Genomic DNA, 20,582 nt, shown 5'->3' on the forward strand with positions numbered 1-20,582 from the left:
TATATATATATATATTATTTATTTTCCTTTTTAATAATATACATTCACATCATTATTATCCACTTTACCTCCCTGGCTCTTTAGAGTATCAACCTCCCTCCCACCTCATAGCTTTCAAAACTAACCTTTGTATCATTGCATTTTGACCGTTTTCAAATTCTAGTTGCATTCATTACAAAATAGCTCAAATTTTAAATAAACATAGAAAGGTAGAAAATTTCTCCTTACAAGACTTCAGGCAAGCCTGCTAGTGATGTTAATCGCTTACACTAACCTTTCAGATATCATATAAATTTACTCCAGTCCTTTTGGAATACTTGGTCATGCTGGTTTCAGATTTTTCCTGTCAGCTTTGCCAGTTCTGCAAAGTCGATCGTCTTCATCTGCCACTCTTCTTTTGTTGGTACTTGTTTCCATTTTGGGGCTAAAAGAATTCTTGCCTCTGTTCTTAATACTCTCAATACTGTATTCACTTAACAGTGACCACAAATAATGCAGACATCCTCATAGAGAATCTGAGGATGAGGGATGTGTTGAGCAGGATGCAGAATGCCATCAATAATGCAGGATAATGAGGCAGGAGGAAAAACACCCATAATTCATGACTGAAGACTGAGGTCATCGTTAATCGATCGCAATAGGAGATGTTGCGGAAATTAATTAGGGAATGTAATGGAGCTTTTACCTGCTGGCTGCTTCCATTTACCTGTGTTAATTATATATATATATATATATATATATATTATTTGGAACTGCACAGGGGTCCAGTTCAGATATCCATGGTAAATGCAGTATCAACATCAAGCAAATTAAAACGAAAAGGCTTCACCACAGTAGTAAAGCCATGAAGCTCACTGCCTTTCAGCCTAACCTACCTCATGGGGTTGTTGTGGGGATTATATGAAGAGGGGGAAGAGTGTGTCCCCTTGAACTCCTTCAGAGAAAAAAATGGTGTGATATAAATGCAATGAATAAACAACAACAATAGGCAAGCCTCTATAGCAGTGTTTCCCAACCTTGTGCCTCCAGATGTTTTTGGCCTACAACTCCCATCATCCCTAGCTAGCAAGACCAGTGGTCAGGGATGATGGGAGTTGTAGGCCAAAAACATCTGGAGGCACAAGGTTGGGAAACACTGCTCTATAGAAATGCAGAATGTTGACGTGCGTTTTGATTTCTTTTTAATGGAAAGTGCATGTTGTCACTTGGAAGGGGGACAATGTTGTATGGGCGATGTGAAGAATTTGGAAACATGGGACGTGCCGAATCCCCTTTAAGCTGCTGCAGATACACAGCCTCTGTGACTTACAGGCTACATTATTTTCATTGATTGGGAAAGTCTTGCATTTCCTTCAAAAGACTGAACGTTTTGAAATAAATAAAGTGGTCCTACAATGCTCTGGAAGGAGTGCAACAACACTCGTTCTCTCCCCCCCCCCCCCTTTTAAATTATTTTTTATTGGTTTTTCAATAAATACATCCTTTGTGAAATACCTCTCTAACAATTTCCCATTTTTTCCTGCCACCCTCCCTTGGACTTCCCTCATGCTTCCACTTTGTTTTACTTTCAATATATTCATCCTGCATATTATTTCCCCAATTAATTCCTAATACATTTACATCTATTTATTATTATTATATACATTTGTGAATGTTTACTCAAACTTTGCAATGAGTCCAGCTCCTCATATTGTCTCTTCATGTATATTGTAAGTGGTTCCCATTCTCTTTTGAAGTCTTTGTTGTCCCTTTCATGTAATTTATCTGTTAATTTTGCTAATTCCTCCTATTCCATAAGTTTCTGTTGCCATTGTTCTTTCGTTGGGATTTCTTCTGTCTTCCATGCTTGTGTAGTACAATTCTTGCCGCTGTTGTTGCATACATAAATAATTTCCAGTTGTCTTTTCTTATTTCTTGATCTAAAATACCTAGGAGGAATGCTTCTGGTTTCTTAACCATTATATATCATTTCCCAATAGTTTCTGACCTTTTTGTATTCCCAGGAACAACACTCGTTCTAACACAATGCCATCTCATCTCCCTGTGAGGGAAACAGAATGAATTCAAAGTGTTGGTGCTGACCTTTAAAGCCCTAAACAGCCTCAGTCCAGTATACCTGATAGAGCATCTCCACCCCCATCATTCTGCAGGGACACTGAGGTCGAGTACCGAGGGCCTTCTGGTGGTTCCCTCACTGCGAGAAGCCTAGTTACAGGGAACCAGGCAGAGGGCCTTCTCAGTAGTGGCACCCACCCTGGGAAATGCCCTCCCACCGGATGTCAAAGAGAACAACAACTACCAGACTTTTAGAAGACATCTGAAGGCAGCCCTGTTTATGGAAGCTTTTAATGTTTGAGGCATTACTGTATTTTAATATTGTGTTGGAAGCTGCCAAGAATGGCTGGGGAAGCCCAGCCAGTTGGGCAGGGTATAAATAATAAATTATTATTATTATTATTATTATTATTATTATTATTATTATTATTATTATATAGCCAGCATCATCTGATTCCTTGCAAAACAAATCAAGCTGAATGCTCCATCAACAGGTCATCTGGCAATGCCCCCAGCCTCCACCCACCGACAATTATGACTTTGCCAATCACCAGCAAATGACCCCGACAGACTACCCCCAAGGGAATCCGTTCCTCAGCAGAAGAAAAGGCTGCTCATCCCTAGTAACAGACTGACCCCGTGGTGTTCACAACTTTTGCAAGTTGATGGCTCTATTTCCTTGCTTTTCAGTGAGTTGGCAAGCTGTTGCCGCAGATGGCACAGGCCATTCCAGACCCCTTGGCACTTGTTTTCGCACCGGTTCCCTGACACAAAGCCATGATGACACGCAGCGGGATCGATCTGCTTGAATGTCTCCAGGAGCAGTTCCTGGAAGGATCCACCTCAGAACGGGAAAAGTTAAAATGACTGGAAATGGAGCAAAATGAGAAAGTGATTTCCAGGACAAAGGGCTGATTTGCCGCTGTGCTTTGTGCAGCTTGTCTCTTACCTGGCTCTGTCACATGCAAGAAAGTGTGTGTGTGGCAGAGAGAGAAGTAGGGGGAAGAGGAGGAGGAGGAGAGGCAGCCTCGTCTGTGGGTCACCTTTAGCAGCAGCGGCACAAGTATCACAAGGAGAATAATTCAGTCGTCGCTGTTATCAATAGTGTTTGCTTCTAAGTAGGGATGGGGAAGATGGGCAAGAGATTCAATTAATTTCACCCTACTTAATTCACACTTTCAAGAATGATACATGGACCATAATACAGCAATCCTTCTAAACTCCTACTTCTCTGAATTTTGCAATGCACTTCTCTGGCCAAGTGGCATGGACAGAAATGCACATCCTAGGGTAAATGTGCATAAAAATGCACACATTAGAGAAAATAACATACAGTAAGCAATTGTATTAGGGAAGCTTGCTTTGCAAAAATTTGTATATTAGCAAAATAGCATAAAAATAAGTATATTAGTGCTAAATACGTAGTGACAAATGTTTATGGGCTTTTTTAAAATAAAAAAATGCTAACTGATGAGGAAATGTGGAGGACTGAATTTAAGAAATGAAAAACAAAAATCTCAGAGAAACTGAAACTGACAGATTCTCCTAGCACTACAATTGAGTAGTCCTGTGTTGGATTGCACTGCTAACAAATGAAGGAACTTTTACAGGGCAATCGTTTGACTGTCTTAAGTCTTATGAAGTTCAATAGGACTTACTACCAGTGAAGTGTGTATGGTCTTGAAGCCTTAATTGAGTAACTACAACAATAGTTTTATTGACTTTAAAAATGAACATATATCATTTTAAAGAAAGAAATACAAGAGCAAAACACAAACTCTTAAAAGATTACAATGCAGTTGGCGACACAGGGTAAAGTACGGTATATTGCAAATCACACTTTAAGCTACAAAATGAATTCTTCATCTTCCGGTTTCATATAGGTACAGGGTATACAGGACCAAGAACAAAGAAAACTTGGAGATTTCAGAAAAGCAAACAACCCATTTTACACTATCTGCAAAGGCTCATAGGCAGGAGTCAAAGGACAGCCATGTTTTCATTTAATTTCATTTATTCAAACGATTTACTCACAACTTCATTGTGACTGTCCCTGAACGGTATGCAAGAAATGCAATGCAATCAGTGCCGGATTTACCTACCGTATTTTTCGTCCCATAGGACGCACCGGCCCATAGGACGCACCTAGTTTTTTGGGGGGGAAATAAAGGAATTTTTTTTCCCTTTTATTACCCCCCCAAAACCAGGTTGGGGAATCCAAACCAGGTCGGGGAACAGCGGGATGGCGGCGCTGTGCCTCCTTGCTGTCCCCCGAGCTTGTGGGGCTGCCCGATGTCTGCCCGAAGCATGGGGCGCTCTGCTTCGGTGCTCCCTGCGCTCCGTGCAGCAGGCTGCTATCCGCAGCCTAGGGAGCCCTGCGGGAAATCCCGTAGGGTTCCCCAGGCTGCAGATATTTGCCCGGCACGAGGGGCGCTCCGCTTCAGGGCGCCTGCGAGCCGGGCAGGAGGCTGCTATCCGCAGCCTAGGGAGAGCTGTGGGAACTCCCGCGGGCTCCCCAGGCTTGCTGATAGCTTCCTGAAGCCTGGAGAGCGAGAGGGGTCGGTGCGCACTGACCCCTCTTGCTCTCCAAGCTTCAGCGAAAGCCTGCATTCGCCCCATAGGACGCACACAGATTTCCCCTTCATTTTTGGAGGGGGAAAAGTGCGTCCTATAGGGAGAAAAATACGGTATAAGCTAAACAAGCTATAGCTTAGGGCCCCACTCTCTTGGGGGCCCCAAAAAAAATTAAAGAGAAAAAAACTGGATGTACATTTCAACAGCAGTGTTTTGTGTTGTGTAGGCTCCTATGATGTAAGTAATGGGCCCTGCCTGCTAGCCTGCTCCCTAAAACATCACTGGTTTGCTCATTTCTATATATAGGGTGCCTACATTCTGCATGGACTGGTTGCAGGGAACATGTGCAAATGGCTTTAGATACCTATTAGGCCTATAAATTACCATATAGCATATATTCAACAGGAAAAAACAGCGACAATTTGTTGTTGACAAAGTACAGCTGAACACATAAAGGGCCCCATTACCTTCAGTAGCTTAGGGCGTCATCAAACCTAAATCTGGCCCTGAATACAATAAAAATCAGTTAAAGCAGGATTCAGTTTAAATTGGCTGCTGGAACAAAATGAAACACAACAAAAAGTCTTTGGTAGGCACCAGAAGTGCAACAGGGAGGGGGCCTGTCTGGCATCAACTGGAAGGGAATTCAATAAAATGGGGCCCATGATACTGAGGTCCACTAACAGTGACTTCTCCCAAAGACCTCAATGATTGGGCAGGGATGGAAAGGATCAGGTGGTCCTTGCAGTATCATAGACTACTTAGGGCTTTGTAAATTAATGTTATAACCTTGAACTTGGCGTGGGAGTGTGCCGGCAGCCAATGCAGACTTTTGAGCATCAGAGTTATGTGCTAGCGATAGCCTGCCCCCATCAGCCATCTTGTTGCGACCATTTGCACCACACCAGGCCCAAAGAAAGCACCCCACATACCCTCCAACATTTTTCCGACGAAAATATGGACGTCCGAATTTTACTATTTGTACCCCTCTGATCTGACTGGGTTGCCCCAGCCACTCTGGGCTGCTTCCAACATATATGAATACATAATAAAATGTTACACATTAAAATACTTCCCTATATAAGGCGGCCGTCAGGGAACTCCATACCTTCCAACATTTCTCCGATGAAAATAGGAGAAGCGGGACATTCTGGGGTCAAATCAGAAACCGAGACGACTTCTGCACCTGGGACTGTCCCTGGAAAATAGGGACACTTGGAGGGCCTGACCCCATCTTGTTTGTGTGATCAATAAAACCCCACCCAATAGCTGTAGAAGAATCACACCTGTACTGCTCCCTTGGATAATTATTTCAGTGTCTGTGTGAATTTCTTGTAGGAGTCCAGCATACCATACCCTCCCGTCCCCCAGATCAAAATCGAATTCTGATTTCTTCTGTGCATATGGCACAAATGACAATGAGAACATAAGAGCATAATCTGAGCCTGCAGGATCTGGCCAGTGATCCACCTAGTCCAACACCCTGTTTTCACAGTGGCCCACTGGATACCTGTGGGAAGCCACCAAGCTGGATGTGAGCATAGCAGCATTCTGCTCCTTTATGTTTCCTGATGGTGGAGGTGGAACATCGCTCTTGTGGCCAGCAGCTGCTGATTGCCTTCTCTCCCATGAATTTGATCAGACTTGAAAGACTCATTATCCCCCCATTCATTTGCTAGAGCCATCAATTACCCTGACACTCAGGCATCATTGCACCTGAAAACATCTCCAAGCCACACTCCTTTAGTATCCTTCCATTCTGTCACCAGGTTCTGCTGACTTCAATCCTATTTCCTGCAACTGAAGCAATCCTTTGGGTCCCCACCCCCATTTTAATTTTTTTGGACATCCTTCATTTTGTGAAATCTGCTTTGATCTCTCTCCATCTGCTATTCCTGACAACAGGCAAATAGATTTCTGGTTTTTAAATAACTTCATTGAGCTGTCGATGGCTGCAGACGGAGGAGAGGTATTTTTTATGGCCATTCTGAGCCAGAAAGCAGTCTTTCAGGGTGGAAAATGCCGCTACCATCAGCTTTAGCTATAAGGACTAAAAAATAATTTGCCCATCATCTAACGCAAGCAATTTTAAAAGCAGAAGGCGTTGTGGCTGGAAGAAAAAGACATCAGGATCTGCCTTGGTCATCTTTTGATAATACCTTCTTAAAGTCGTGTCTACAATCTGCTAGGAGGAAGAGTTGTCAGTTCTGCACATCTCCACATCAACTTTTCATGATTTTTTTTTTAAATAAAAAGGGTCTGTATGAAAAGTCATCAGCATTTTTAGTGTGGATTTCTTCTAATGCACATTTTTGTGTGTGATTTTTGCCTAACTGAATGCATTTCTGCAAGGCAGATTTCCCCCAAAGGATGCATTTGGTTGTATCATTTTAATAAATCAATGCATTATTATGCACACTTTAACACAGTAACTGCATTTGGACATCCAAGTGGTATAAAAAATTAATAAATGCTGTAACAGCAACAATAGCAGCAATGTGTTTTCAGCACATGACTTGACTGGAGAACCTCATTGCAAATCTATATTCAGAAAGTGCAAATTTTGAAGGAAAGTGCAAATTTTGAACTATATTCAGAAAGTGCAAATGTTTTTCAGTAGACATATTACATTGGTACATAGCAAGAGGCCTTATGCTGTGTCACCAGACCGGTGGTCCATCTAGGCCAATATTGTCTACACTGGCTGGCAGCAGCTCTCTGGGAAGATTTGTTTCAGAAAGTGTGAATGAAGTAAGGTAAAGGTAAAGGGACCCCTGATCATTAGGTCCAGTCATGACCGACTCTGGGGTTGCGACACTCATCTCGCTTTATTGGCCGAGGGAGCCGGCGTACAGCTTCCGGGTCATGTGGCCAGCATGACTAAGCCGCTTCTGGCGAACCAGAGCAGCACACAGAAACGGCATTTACCTTCCCGCCAGAATGGTACCTATTTATCTACTTGCACTTTGATGTGCTTTCGAACTGCTAGGTTGGCAGGCAGGAGCTGGGACCGAGCAACGGGAGCTCACCCCATCGCGGGGCTCTGTGGTTTAACCCACAGTGCCACCCGTGTCCCTTTGTGAATGAAGTAGGTATGCCTTTAAATGAGAAATGAATCAAATTCCATCCCTTTTAATGAGACCCTGGCCTCCTACCTAACTTGATTGCCTTCTTTAGCGTCTATGCCTCACCTTTGCCAACCTGGGACCCTCCAGATTTTTTGGACTACAACTCCCATCAGCCCCTGCCACCACATGCTGATGGGAGTTGTAGTCCAAAGTGTCTGGATGGGCACCAGGTTGGCAAAGGCCAGGTTAGACTTTGGTTAGGTGGAAGCAGAGCTTCTAACTTTGCTTTATCTGAGCTGCCCTGCTGGTTCTGGGCCTGGCGATAGCAGCCGCCGAGTGAATCATTGCTGCCATGTAAGGACAATGCTGTCTATAAACCGAATTGTTCTTTTCACTGAAATGATGCTTGTTAATATTGACTGATCTTCGCGTCCTCCCCCTGCCCTCCATGTCAGGTTTCTGAAGGTAGGAAATGTTCCCATCTCCTTATTTGATTTTATTGCAAGATATAAATTTCTCCTTGGGCCCCCCCTCCTTCCCCTGTTCCCGTTGCGGAGGGAGGAGAGAGGGATTGCTTAGCAACCAGATTTAAAATAAAATAAAGAAAATCGATAAACTTCCACAGAAAAGCAACAGGCCAAAATTTGATTTGTGTGCTTATTTATTTATTTAATATTAAAAAGTCCTTTCCTCTTCGTTGCCCTCCCTGACGAGAACTCGGCACATCGCATTCTTATGAGACTGCAACTGTTTCACAGGACCGAGAACATTTTGATGTAGTGTGTTTTCAATCAGGGTTACCATATATTCACACGTGCGAAGCTATGCTGATTTAAACTGACTTGCGTTTTAAAACCCCAGGGCTGCATTATGACGAAACAGGTATAGCCATTCCAGCAAACAGCAGGCTTAGGAGCCGTTCTAACAGCAGAGTTTTTCTCTGCCCGTCAGTTGAACCTGGACTATTAGGGTGAGTGTGGCCCCAGCAAAATCAGCTCTGCCCTTAGCCACTCCCCACCTACTTCCCTACTTACAACCAGTCAAGCAGGCTGGCACTGGCTGCCAGCTTCCACCTCCTAAGACCTGGAGGAGATGGGCATCTGTTTATGCTTTAAGTGAGATTCTTGCATTGCAGAGGGTTGGACTATGACCCTCAGGGTGCCTTCCAACTCTGCAACTCTAGGATTCTAGGAGTTGGCTCTGCCTGTCACTACTTCTGGCGCCACCTAGTGTTGACCTCCCTGCCTTCCATCCCACCAAAGGAACCCAGCCGACACCAGGTTGTGATCCCCTTTTATTCTCCCAAGGAAGTGTGAATTACAGTGGTACCTTGGGTTACAGATGCTTCACGTTACAGACTCCACTAACCCAGAAATAGTACCTCGGGTTAAGAACTTTGTTTCAGGATGAGAACAGAAATTGCAGAATGGCAGCAGTGGGAGGCCCCATTAGTTAAAGTGGTACCTCAGGTTAAGAACAGTTTCAGATTAAGAACAGACCTCCAGAACGAATTAAGTTCTTAATCAGAGGTACCACTGTATTGCATAATTCTTTGTGTGTGTGTGTGTGTGTGTGTGTGTGTGTTTAAAAAAAGCCACAATTCAACCAGGGCTTAATTATATCCATTTTTTAAAATTAAAAAAGTCATACAGTGGTACCTCAGATTATAGATGCTTCAGGTTACGGACGCTTCAGGTTACAGACTCTGCTAACCCAGAAATAGTACCCCGGGTTAAGAACTTTGCTTCAGGATGAGAACAGAAATCTCGCGGCGGCAGTGGGAGGCCCCATTAGCTAAAGTGGTACCTCAGGTTAAGAACAGTTTCAGGTTAAGAACGGACCTCCGGAATGAAATAAGTTCTTAACCCGAGGTACCACTGTACTAGAATAATAGAGTGGGAAGGGACCCAAGGGTCATCTAGTCCCACCCCCTACGATGCCCGCATCCCAGCTCAAGTCACCACGCAGCAGTCTTGTCGGAAGAGAAAGACACGAAGAAAACTAGTGTGAGTTAACCTTAAGCCTAAAACTCCTTGCTATATCGGGGACCCCCATCTCTCTCTTTCTCTCAGGGGCAGGGTGTAGGAAGGCGCCGCGGCCGCGAGGGGTCGCCGTCGGGCAACGCTCTGTCCTTGCGGGAGGTGGGGTGGAGCGCGGGGTGGGGTGGGGGGGGGAAGAGTTGGATTAATTTTCTCTTTTCCCTCCCTTATTAAAGGCAGAATGCTCTCTCCGGCTGGAGGAATGCGGAACCTTCTCCCGTGCAAAGCAGACGGGCTGCTACTGCTTGCAGAAGAGATGCTGAAAGGGCAGGAGGGACGGGGAGGGACGCCGCGCTCCCCTCGCCCCCACCCCTAAGGGCTGCTGCCAGCCGCGCAGGGGGGGGGGGGGTCCTACATGAAGCAGCCCCCTCCCCGAAATCGACAACCCTGCCCTCTCCTCCCCCTCCCTCCCTCCTTCCCGCCACCCCCCACCCCGGCTTGGAAGCCTCTCCCTCGCTGGCAGCTGAGCTCTATGAAGATCGCTTAGGGCAGAGTGGGCGCTGCTTCTCCCCCCCCCCCACAACACCTGCCCCCCACCCGCAACGAGCGCCCCCATGGCGAAGGAGAAATATAAGAAGGCTCTGCTGGAACTGCTCCGGAGGGAGGGCAACGACGTGTGTGCGGACTGCGATGCGCCCGGTAAGGCGGAAAGGTGGGGTGGGGGCGCGTGGTGGTGATGGGGGGGGTCCTTTCTTGGGCTGAGCTGAGAGGTGGGAGACAAGGGAGGGACACCCCGGAGGGAGGTGGTTTTTTGGGGGGGCACGCACCTGCTCCTCGCAGCAGTCCAGCCCCTACCCCTCCCGCACCCCAACTTTCCTTTAACCGCCCCCCCTCCAGCCTCCCAATCAAATTGCTCCCGGGGCTAAGGGTGGGGCGCTAAATGGGTCTCCCTCCCGGACCCTGTCCCTCAGCCTTATCTTGGAGGGTGGTAGATGACTGGGTGAAGCGCCTTCCTATCTTTCTTAACCCGCCCCCACCCCCCCACCCCGGTTTCCCCATCCTCTTTCTCCTCCTCTTCTCGGTCTCTGCTAGGCTGTTGCAAGACTCAGGAAAGAGGAACCGGTAGCCGGTGGAAGGGAAGAGCGTCCTCGTTGCGCTGAGAAAGGGGGGGGGGAATGGATATCTGTAAGCTGGGTATATGGGAACCCCCCCCCAAAAAAAAAACTTCCAGAGAGGAACCTTAAGTCATCCCATTATTCATTCTTAGAGAAAGTGTGTGCTCTGTCCAAGACTAGTCCTACTCCGAGTAGACCCATTGAGATGAATGGCTCCAATTTGCTGCTTTAATTCATGACCCTGAGCCAGTTACAGCAATTGAAACACAATATGAAAAGCAGTTTGACTTACTATTGCAGAAATAAGGTTAGCCATGCCCTTTTCATTTCAGTGAGTAGGATTTGCACTGGAGATATAGATGATAGATATAGCTTTGGTGTGAGTGTGATCCAATGCCAACTTAAATGACAAAGGGAATCGAAGCATTGGGTGGAGAGATGATCTCTGAAATATGCTGGGAGTCCTACATAACCATCTCTTTCTCTCTGGTTTTGTTGGGAGACTCAATAGCCACCTTCCTTGGGGTGGGAGGTGCAGTCTGTTTTCCCACCTAAAGAGGGTGTTTGGTGTCAACTAAGGATGCCAACTTATCTAGGGTATCCTGTGCCTGTCATTGATCTGAATGTGCTAAATCGGCAGGATAGGCATCTCACAGCACAGAAAGGTTGCCCTTATTGGCTGTGGAGGACTGACAGCAAAGTCTGCATGGAAGCTGCAGGAGTGTGTGTGTGTGTGTGTGTGTGTGTGTGTGTGTGTGTGTTTTGGTGGCAACCTTACAGCCTGTGGAAGAGATCAGACACTCCCCCAACCCCAACATACTATGAGAAGAGGCAGGGAGATGCCTCTCTTGACTCAGACGACCCCTCCCCATCCTCTCTCGCTTTCTCCCTGGCTTGAGTTGGAAGTGTTGATGTCATACCAAATGCTACTTTGGGACTCAAGCTGTACGTCTGCTGCGAACTGCAGTGCAGACTGCAATTCCTAAAAGAAGCAGGAGGCAAGCATGCCTGTTTAAACTGGCAGTGATAGGCTGGAGGGGTGGAAAGTTGCACAAAAGACAGGAGGGGGGTTACAGAAATGGACCCGAGTAAACCTAATAAGCTTATTTTATATCTTCCAATCTGTGGAGTCTGGTTGACGGGAATGCAAGGGATGCTACCCCAGCAACCTCAGACTGTCCTTAGGGTGTGTTCGAATTAACACCTTAGAGTGCAGTGAAGTTGCTGGTTCCCCCTGCCCCCAGGTTGTCCACATCAGCATGGCTTTGTTAGTGTCAGATTCATATACAGTGGTACCTCGGGTTACAGACGCTTCAGGTTACAGACTCCGCTAACCCAGAAATAGTACCTTGGGTTAAGAACTTTGCTTCAGGATGAAAATAGAAATCGAGCTCCGGTGGGGCGGTGGCAGTGGGAGGCCCCATTAGCTAAAGCGGTACCTCAGGTTATGAACAGTTTCAGGTTAAGAACGGACCTCCAGAGGTACCACTGTATGTTTGCATACAAACTAGGGGGACGTAGATGGGCGGGGATGACTTCACCCTACACAGAAGTGCTCATGCCTTGGCAGGAAACAAATCAAGGCTTCCCAAAGCTGGTTTGAGAAATGACACATTCAACAGTAGTCACAGAATCATGGAGCTTGGGAGCCCGGGGCCATCTAGTCCAGCCCCCTGCAATGCAGGAATCGTGGCCATCCAGTCTCTGTTCACATACCTCCAACGAAGGAGGGCCCACCTCCTTTGCTAATCTTTTATTGCAAGGATCCGTAGGCCCCTTTGGAGAACTGTTGTGTGTCAGCATGGATTGAAACCCGGTGCTTGAAACTCAGTGAGTGCACAATCAACAGGAGGGTGCACACAGGGGCAGATGGGGCCTGTCAATTTGGAAGGGGAGCCCGTCCAGGAGAAGGAAAACTGGTCCTAAGTCTTGCAGCCACCCTCATTCATGAGAAAGGCTTGGGAAGTAAACCCCGAGGCGCAATCTGTACCCGCTATCTTTCAGGACACCTTTGGGAGAAGAAAAGGCATAATAATAATAATAATAATAATAATAATAATAATAATATATTATTTGTACCCCACCCATCTGGCTTCCAACAAGCTTCCAACAAGATTAAAAATACATTAAAATGTCACAAAACTTCCCTGAACAGGGCTGCCTTCAGATGTCTTCTAAATTTCAGGTAGTTGTTTATAATAATAAAAATAATAATTTATTATTTATACCCTGCCCATCTGACTGGGTCTCCCCAGCCACTCTGGGTGCTTTCCAACCAAATATTAAAAACAATACAGCATCAGACAGTAAAAGCTTCCCTACACAGGGTGTCTTTTAAAAGTAAAATAGTTGTTTATCTCTTTGACATCTGATGGGAGGGCACTCTACAGGGCAGGTGCCACTACCGAGAAGGCCCTCTGCCTGGTTCCATGTAACCTCACTTCTCACAATGAGTGAACTGCCAGAAGGCCCTCGGCGCTGGACCTCAGCGTCCTGGCTGAACAATGGGGGTGGAGACGCTCCTTCGGGTAAACTGGGCCAAGGCCATTTAGGGCTTTAAAGATCAACACCAACACTTTGAATTGTGCTCGAAAATGTACAGGGAGCCAATGTAGGAGCAAACCCAACACAAATTTGGAGTGGAGTCCCTAAGACATCTTGTACACCTCCTTCTGGCAACTCCTGCAGCTAAGCTGGTGCCCAGCATATTGCCCTGCTTTCCTTGGGACCATAACTGTGAGGCTGAGAGGGGTGGTCTTGACATGTGGGCAGCCCAGGACCTCCAGACGCTCTGCCCAGGACTGTGCTCCAAGGAGGTCACTTCAGTGCTGCTAACAGTGCAAAAATAGCATGGGAGGCAGCAGAGAACACAGCCTTAGCCAGTCCTCAGCTATCTGCCTTCCTACTTAAACCCAGTCCAGGGGTGACACTGGTTTTCAGCTTCCTCCTCCTTCGTCTCAGTGTTGCCAGCACAGAACTCAGCAGAGAGGAGGTGGATGGGGACCAAACTGCAGTTAGATTGCTCTGCCTGTCGTTGGTTTCTGCTGTTGTCCTCCCTGCCTTCTGCCCTCTTGGCACCAGCCTCCACTGGGTTAAATCCCTGGCATCTCCATATACGGCTCCATATACTTTTGACTAAAACCCAGGAGAGCCCTTGCAAGCCAGCATAGGCAATAGATGGGTCTGACTCAGTAGAAGGCATTTTTCAGTGCCCGCTCTGACTGGCAGAGGCATCTGCAGGGTTTCAGGCAGAGATGGGCCCTTTCCAGCTCAGCTGCCTCGCCCTTTTAGCTGGAAGTCTGGGGAACTGAACCTAGGAGCCCTTTTCACTGGTCCTTCACCGTGTGGCTGCTCCCGTCTTTTTATTGCCGTGCCTTGCCTAGGAGAAGGCCTCCGGCCCTTCCAACTTTGCTGCCAGGCACTCCTTCTCCAGCAAAGAAAAGATAATAAACGCACAACACTGCTCTGCGACTGTTGGCAGTGACCTCCGAGAGGCACATGGCACGCTGCACTTTGCTCCACAACTTGAATGTGTACCTGTGTTTTTTTAAAAAATAAAGGCAAACAAGAACCAATCTGCTCCTGACTGCATTGCCGGGTTGCCTTTTTTAAGTAAGAAAAAATCTGCAACTGACTGATTTTAAAAACAACAACAACACAATTTGTTAAGAAAAATTGTGGATTACAGTGGTACCTCGGGTTACATACGCTTCAGGTTACAGACTCCGCTAACTCAGAAATAGTGCTTCAGGTTAAGAACTTTGCTTCAGGATGAGAACAGAAATTGCGCTGCGGTGGCATAGCAGCAGCAGGAGGCCCCATTAGCTAAAGTGATGCTGCAGGTTAAGAACAGTTTCAGGTTAAGAACGGACCTCCAGAACGAATTAAGTACTTAACCTGAGGTAGCACTGTATACAGTCTGATGAACAGTAGAATAACACAAACTTGTTTCTTTAGGGCAAGGAGTAGGGGATGCTTTGAGTCGAAGGGCCACTTTTTGTTCTGGGCAACCTCCAGAGGGCCACCTCTCAGTGGTGGGTGGGGCCAGGGCAAAAGTGGGCAGAGCAACCAGATTAACTGTATAGGCTAGTTCCTACCCATACCCAATGCACCTGGCTTTTTCTTCCATCCGGGCAAACAAGAGTCATTCTCAGAGTTCAAGGACACATTCCAGGCAGGCAAAAGTCCTGGAGGAAGGTGTGAAGCAAGGCTGGTGAGAGGCATGGCCTTGGGAGGGTCCCAAGGGCCTGGTAAGGATGCCTGGAGGGCCACATTTGACCCTGGGGCCTGAGGCTCCCCCACTCCAGTCAAGGGAAAGGACTGTTGTTCTGTGTTCAGAAGGTTCTTTGCTCCCTGGCGTCTCCAGGGAGAGCTGCAAAAGTCGTCCTTCTCGAAAACCTGGTGAGTCGCTGTCAGTCTGTGTAGATAGCATGGACCTAGATGGGCCAATACGCTGACTTATAAAAAGGCAGTCTGTCCATCCTTAGAGAAAAGGCGGGATAAAAACATGGCCAGCCCTATCATTAGGCAGAGTGAGGTAGTGTCCTCAGGCACCACATGCCTGAGGAAGAGCAAGGAGCTACAAACACCTAACTCATAAAACATGTGCTACCGGGGGAATGTGGACTCCTCCGCCTTTGCTTCTGATTGGGGGCGTTTTGTGATTTCGATGACTGAACAATCTCGTGTTTGGCACAATCCCACTAAATATGACTTTATTTGGCAATGCTCATGATCATTTGGCATGTTTGCTGCAAATATGAACATTGTGTCCGTTGTGGGATATATTTTACGCCACTCATTCTTCTTAAAGATGATGATTTTATTCTTCCTGCTTTTATGGCTGTTTTTTTTTTTTTATAATTACTTTTAGCTTGATGTTTTGTTTGTTTGAATAAATTGGAGCAACCTGGGGCAAGCCAGCAGTGGTGTAATGTGGTTTGCTGGTGCCCGGGGAAGCTCGGCTGAATGACCTGGCCCTCAGTGGGCAAATACCCCTGATGCCTGCAGGCAGGGTGAAGAAGATGCAGCAGCCATGTGCCCTTTGACCCCAGCCTTGCAAAGTGAGGTCAATGCTGGGTTTGCATCCTTCCTACGCTGCCCTACCAGCCCTGCACCACTTTGTGAGGCTGGGAGCTGATCTGAATGATTTACCTGGGGAGATGGAGAGTGTTGTGTTCATCCTGGACCCCTTAGAGGAAAGGTGTAATGAAAATGAAAAAGCAATTGAGAATACATATGTGTGTGAACCAGATCTCTGGGACCACTCTCAACTGTGGATCCTTGACCTTGACATGTTGCATTCTCAGTTGGGCAATTGTAGACTTCTCTAGATTTCTCTAGACTGATAGGACCTGTGTGATGTAGTGGCAAAGGTCCCAGGAGACCAGGGTTCAAATCCTTACTCAGTTTTGAAACTCAGTGGGTGGCCTTGGGCCAGTCACACTGTTTCTCTGCCTAGCCTACCTCACAGGGTTGTTGTGAGCGTAAAATGGAGTTTGAGAGAACTGTGTGTGCCATTTTGAATTCCTGGGAGGAAAAGCAGGATATGAATGTAGCAGTAATACTTGGCATACTCCCAAATGTGGTCAGGCTCATTCTGTGGCATTTGCTGCCCATTCTGCTGAGTGGGATCCTGGGCTTCTGCTTTTGATGGCACTGCTGGCCAGCTCTGATGAGCCCTGGCAAATACGTCCAGCCACTTTTCCTGAATTCTTGTATTGCGGCTCTATAAGCCTGCTGCCTCCCTCTGCTTCTGCCAGCTGATGCTTCCATGTAACCTTATTAACCTGACACGAATGACATCTTGCTGGGCTCGGCTTGAATCTGACTGCAGTGATGACCTTGTTGAGCTTTGCCTTGCCTTTCTGGATCAAGAACTTGTGCAATTCCCAATCCACGTGCTGTGAGAGAACTGGGAGCGTGCCGTGAAAATGTGATGTGGCTCCAGGCTTAGAAAGCTCCCCTGAGCCCCAAAGGCCTGCCAACAGAGGGGCCTGTCTGCTGTGTCTCTGTGACTACCTGCTCTAGCCCTGCCTCCTTCCAGCTATGTAGCTGTTCCTGGGGCACAGGCTCCTTCTGTTGCATCTCTGTTGTGGGCGATTGGCTTGCTCTGAATGTGGAGGTGCAGCAGAATGGGTGCTCCTGCTTGTTTTCCATCCTGTAGTAACCTTGGGGAAGCGTCACAGAACAACTAAGAAAGCACAACATTGTGTGGATGGCCTCAAATGCACTATTATTGTATCAGTAACATTGTGCAGAATACTCACATGTCTGCACCCCATATTTAACCATATTTGCCCCGGGTGCAAAATTGTTAGGGGTGCAAAATTTCAGCACCCGATGCTGCCTCAATACAGCTGCACGCTTCTGTCACTGGGCTCCGATGAAAACAGCTTCTCCAAGTGAACCAGGAAGTGACCTCTCCAGACAATGGAACGACTCTCCTTTTCTTATCTCTGCAGCTGTGATCTCCTGGGTGGTGCAGATGCCATTAGGAAGTTGAATGCGCATGTGTACTCCTTCTGTTTCCCTCCCTCCCATCCCACATCCGCCCAGCCGCCCAGGCACTGGCAACCTATGCTACACCACTGATCCTGGGAACTGTAGGTTGCTGAGGGTGTTGACCTCACAGAGCTGCAGTTCCCAGCTCCCTAAACAAAGTACAGTTCCCAGGATTTTCCATGACTGTAAAAGCAATATCATAGTGCTTTATGTGGGTGTTGTGGGTGTGGCCATATATCCACAAAAAGCAAACAAACGAAACCCACCCATCCAGAGGAGCCCTAAATAGTAAATGCCTTCTCTGATGTAGTTGCTTATGTAGCTAAAAGGACACCACGTGCACACACACACACACACACACACACACACGGGGGGGGGGGGGGAATACCAGCAGCCTTGGAGGAAGCCCAAGAAGTACCAAAAAGGAGATTCCAAAAACAGTCCAGTGAAAAGTGCATGTGCTTAGTGGGGATTGAATGCTAGTTGGCAGATCTGCTAGGAAAGAAATGGGAAAACTGGGGAGGGGTGAAATGGAGTACTCTGCCAAAGGGCATCAGGATGGCTGGCTGGAATCCTGGACAAGAGCACACTCCACACTACAATAGTAGTAGTAGTTGTTGTTGTTGTTGACATTCGGGTAGAATGGGATATTAGAGCAGATCTCTCCTGTTGTGTTTTGTGGTTTCAGGAGTGGAACGGACTCCTGGAACAGATTAAGTTCAAGAACCAAGGTACCACTGTCTCTCTTTTGCAACACTCTGAAATTCCAGTCCAAAACAGGGATTCAAGATCCACGAAATCAACGTTTGTGTATGCACGATGCATTTAAAGAACATCATGCCCCGCCCCAAGAATCCTGAGAACTGTAGTTTGTTAAGGGTGCTGGGAATTGTAGCTCTGAGGGGTAAACTCCAGTTCCCAAGATTCTTTGGGGGAGAAACTATGTGCTTTAAATGTATGCTGTGTATACAGCAAAAATGGCACTTGTCCAGACAGGTATTTGTAAGCTCTGAAGTTGGAATTCTGTTCAGTGGTGGGAACGAACCTGGTTCAGATGCCTGTTCTTCTGAGTTAATTACCTCCATTGGTGATTCCTCTTGCATTGGCTTATTAGTGTTTTTCTAGGGATAATAATGTTTTACGGCGTATTAATTATCTTCTGTGTTCTGAAACTGCTTGAATTCTGCCAGGGGAGGTGGTGGCACCCATTAACCCATGAGCCTCAAGAGCTAAGTGCCTCCTTTTCATAAACAGTCACTGGAAAATTGGGGCCTGAACTTGAAAATGTTTTAGGCACATAGATACATGATCATGTTGGCATGGTGGTCTTGAGGTGGAAGAAGGGCCATTAAGCTGATTAACCGCGTGTAGAAGTGACAAGGACCAGCAATTTCCATGCACACTCTTGACAACTTGGAAATGCAATAGGATGGCCTTTTTGATAGGTCTATTTTGTATAGGGGATGCGGGTGGCGCTGTGGGTTAAACCACAAAGCCTAGGACTTGCCGATCAGAAGGTGGGCAGTTTGAATCCCCGTGACGGGGTGAGCTCTCGTTGCTCGGTCCCTGCTCCTGCCAACCTAGCCGTTCGATAGCATGTCAATGTGCAAGTAGATAAATAGGTACCACTCCAGCGGGAAGGTAAACGGCGTTTCCGTGCGCTGCTCTGGTTCGCCAGAAGCGGCTTAGTCATGCTGGCCACATGACCCGGAAGCTGCATGCCGGCTCCCTCGGCCAGTAAAGCGAGATGAGCGCCGCAACCCCAGAGTCGGCCACGACTGGACCTAATGGTCAGGGGTCCCTTTACCTCTACCTTATTTTGCATAGAAAGATTTTAATTAAAACTCTCTATGTGCTGGCACACAAACAAATTCCTTAGCAGTTTCTGTCAGCTGGGGCCTTTTTCCAGAGCAAGACAGCGGCTAACAGTGCAACCATATCTTTCTTTACTTGGAAGTAAGTCCCATTGAGTTGGCAGCCCATGCAGATATTTAAGAACCGGTGCGATATGGCTCCGACTAATAGCTCCATTTAAAAGCCAAGTCACTGTATCTTGTACTAGTTCATAGTTCATAGGCATCTATTCCTATGGGCTGAGGTATGGGTTTGTTTGTTTTTTAAATTCTTATTATTTCCTTTATATCTTCCAGATCCAGACTGGGCATCTCATACTTTAGGAGTGTTCATCTGCTTAAATTGTTCGGGAATCCACCGCAACATCCCACATGTCAGCAAAGTGAAATCTGTCCGTTTAGATGAATGGGACAATGTGCAAGTTGAGGTATGTACAAAGGAAAGGATGTTGTGTCTTTTTTGGGGGGACGGGACAGACCAGGACTTGTAACAAAATGGACTGAAATGCTTTCTTTTCAGAAATCCAGCCACTTGGTTTCATTTCCCCTCCTACCTGATTCTCCATTAGTTTGCACATTACAGTGGTACCTCGGGTTACATACGCTTTGGGTTACAGACTCCGCTAACCCAGAAATAGTACCTTGGGTTAAGAACTTTGCTTCAGGATAAGAACAGAAATCGTGCTCCGGCAGCACAGCGGCAGCAGGAGGCCCCATTAGCTAAAGTGGTGCTTCAGGTTAAGAACAGTTTCAGGTTAAGTATGGACCTCCGGAACAAATTAAGTACTTCACCCGAGGTACCACTGTTTGCTAAAACAGCACACGCAAGAATCTTGGTTTAATCATGCTTACGATCACATCAAAGCTGCTTTATTTAGGGGCAGGGGAGAGATTACTATCTCATCTACTCACATTTTTGTTTAAGTTTTCGAGGCCCTATCCCATGCTGCTTTTAAGTAAATATAAAATGTCACGAGATCTGACCATAGATCTCCCACAACACTAGGCAAGGAAGGATCTGTCCCTTTAGGTACTCTCAGTTTCATTTTCTCTTGGGTTGCCATATACCCAGATTTTCCAGGACATTACTTTTGTGTGTGTGTGTGTGTGTGTGTGTGTGTGTGTGTGTTTTTAAAAAAACAACAGCTTTGGGAACTTAAAAAAAAAATCTCAATTTATTGGTGTCCGAATTATCACTTCTTGAAATATGGCAGCTCTAGTTTCTCATTTTCCCATTCTTAAATTCAGTTCTCTACACTTTGCAGCACTTTGAAGATTTTCTTCTTCTTAATTTATCATGAGCAGCACTTTGCAGATTTTCTTCTTCTTAATTTATCATGAGCAGCACCTTGCAGATTTTCTTCTTCTTAATTTATCATGAGAATTCATCAGCATTTTAATGTGAATTTCTCCTAATAAACAGACTTTTTGTAT

General features: G+C 46.5%; 1 protein-coding gene across 2 annotated transcripts in view; it reads left to right on the plus strand.

The window, feature by feature from the left end:
- The first annotated feature begins 9,864 nt into the window (after positions 1 to 9,864).
- Positions 9,865 to 20,582, plus strand: part of ADAP1 (ArfGAP with dual PH domains 1) — a 74,327-nt gene continuing 63,609 nt past the window's right edge. The window contains exons 1-3 of one of the 2 annotated variants that reach the window (XM_083711728.1): positions 9,911 to 9,955; positions 10,101 to 10,375; positions 19,446 to 19,576. In XM_083711728.1, coding sequence (XP_083567854.1) covers positions 10,291 to 10,375; positions 19,446 to 19,576 — 216 coding nt within the window. In that variant the 5' untranslated portion in view covers positions 9,911 to 9,955; positions 10,101 to 10,290. Of the gene's footprint in view, positions 10,376 to 19,445; positions 19,577 to 20,582 lie in introns of both variants that reach the window. The other variant, XR_014557791.1, reaches the window with a different exon arrangement.

The sequence above is a fragment of the Podarcis gaigeae genome (genome assembly GCF_964106915.1).
Source record: "Podarcis gaigeae genome assembly, chromosome: 14".
Lineage (NCBI taxonomy): Eukaryota > Metazoa > Chordata > Lepidosauria > Squamata > Lacertidae > Podarcis > Podarcis gaigeae.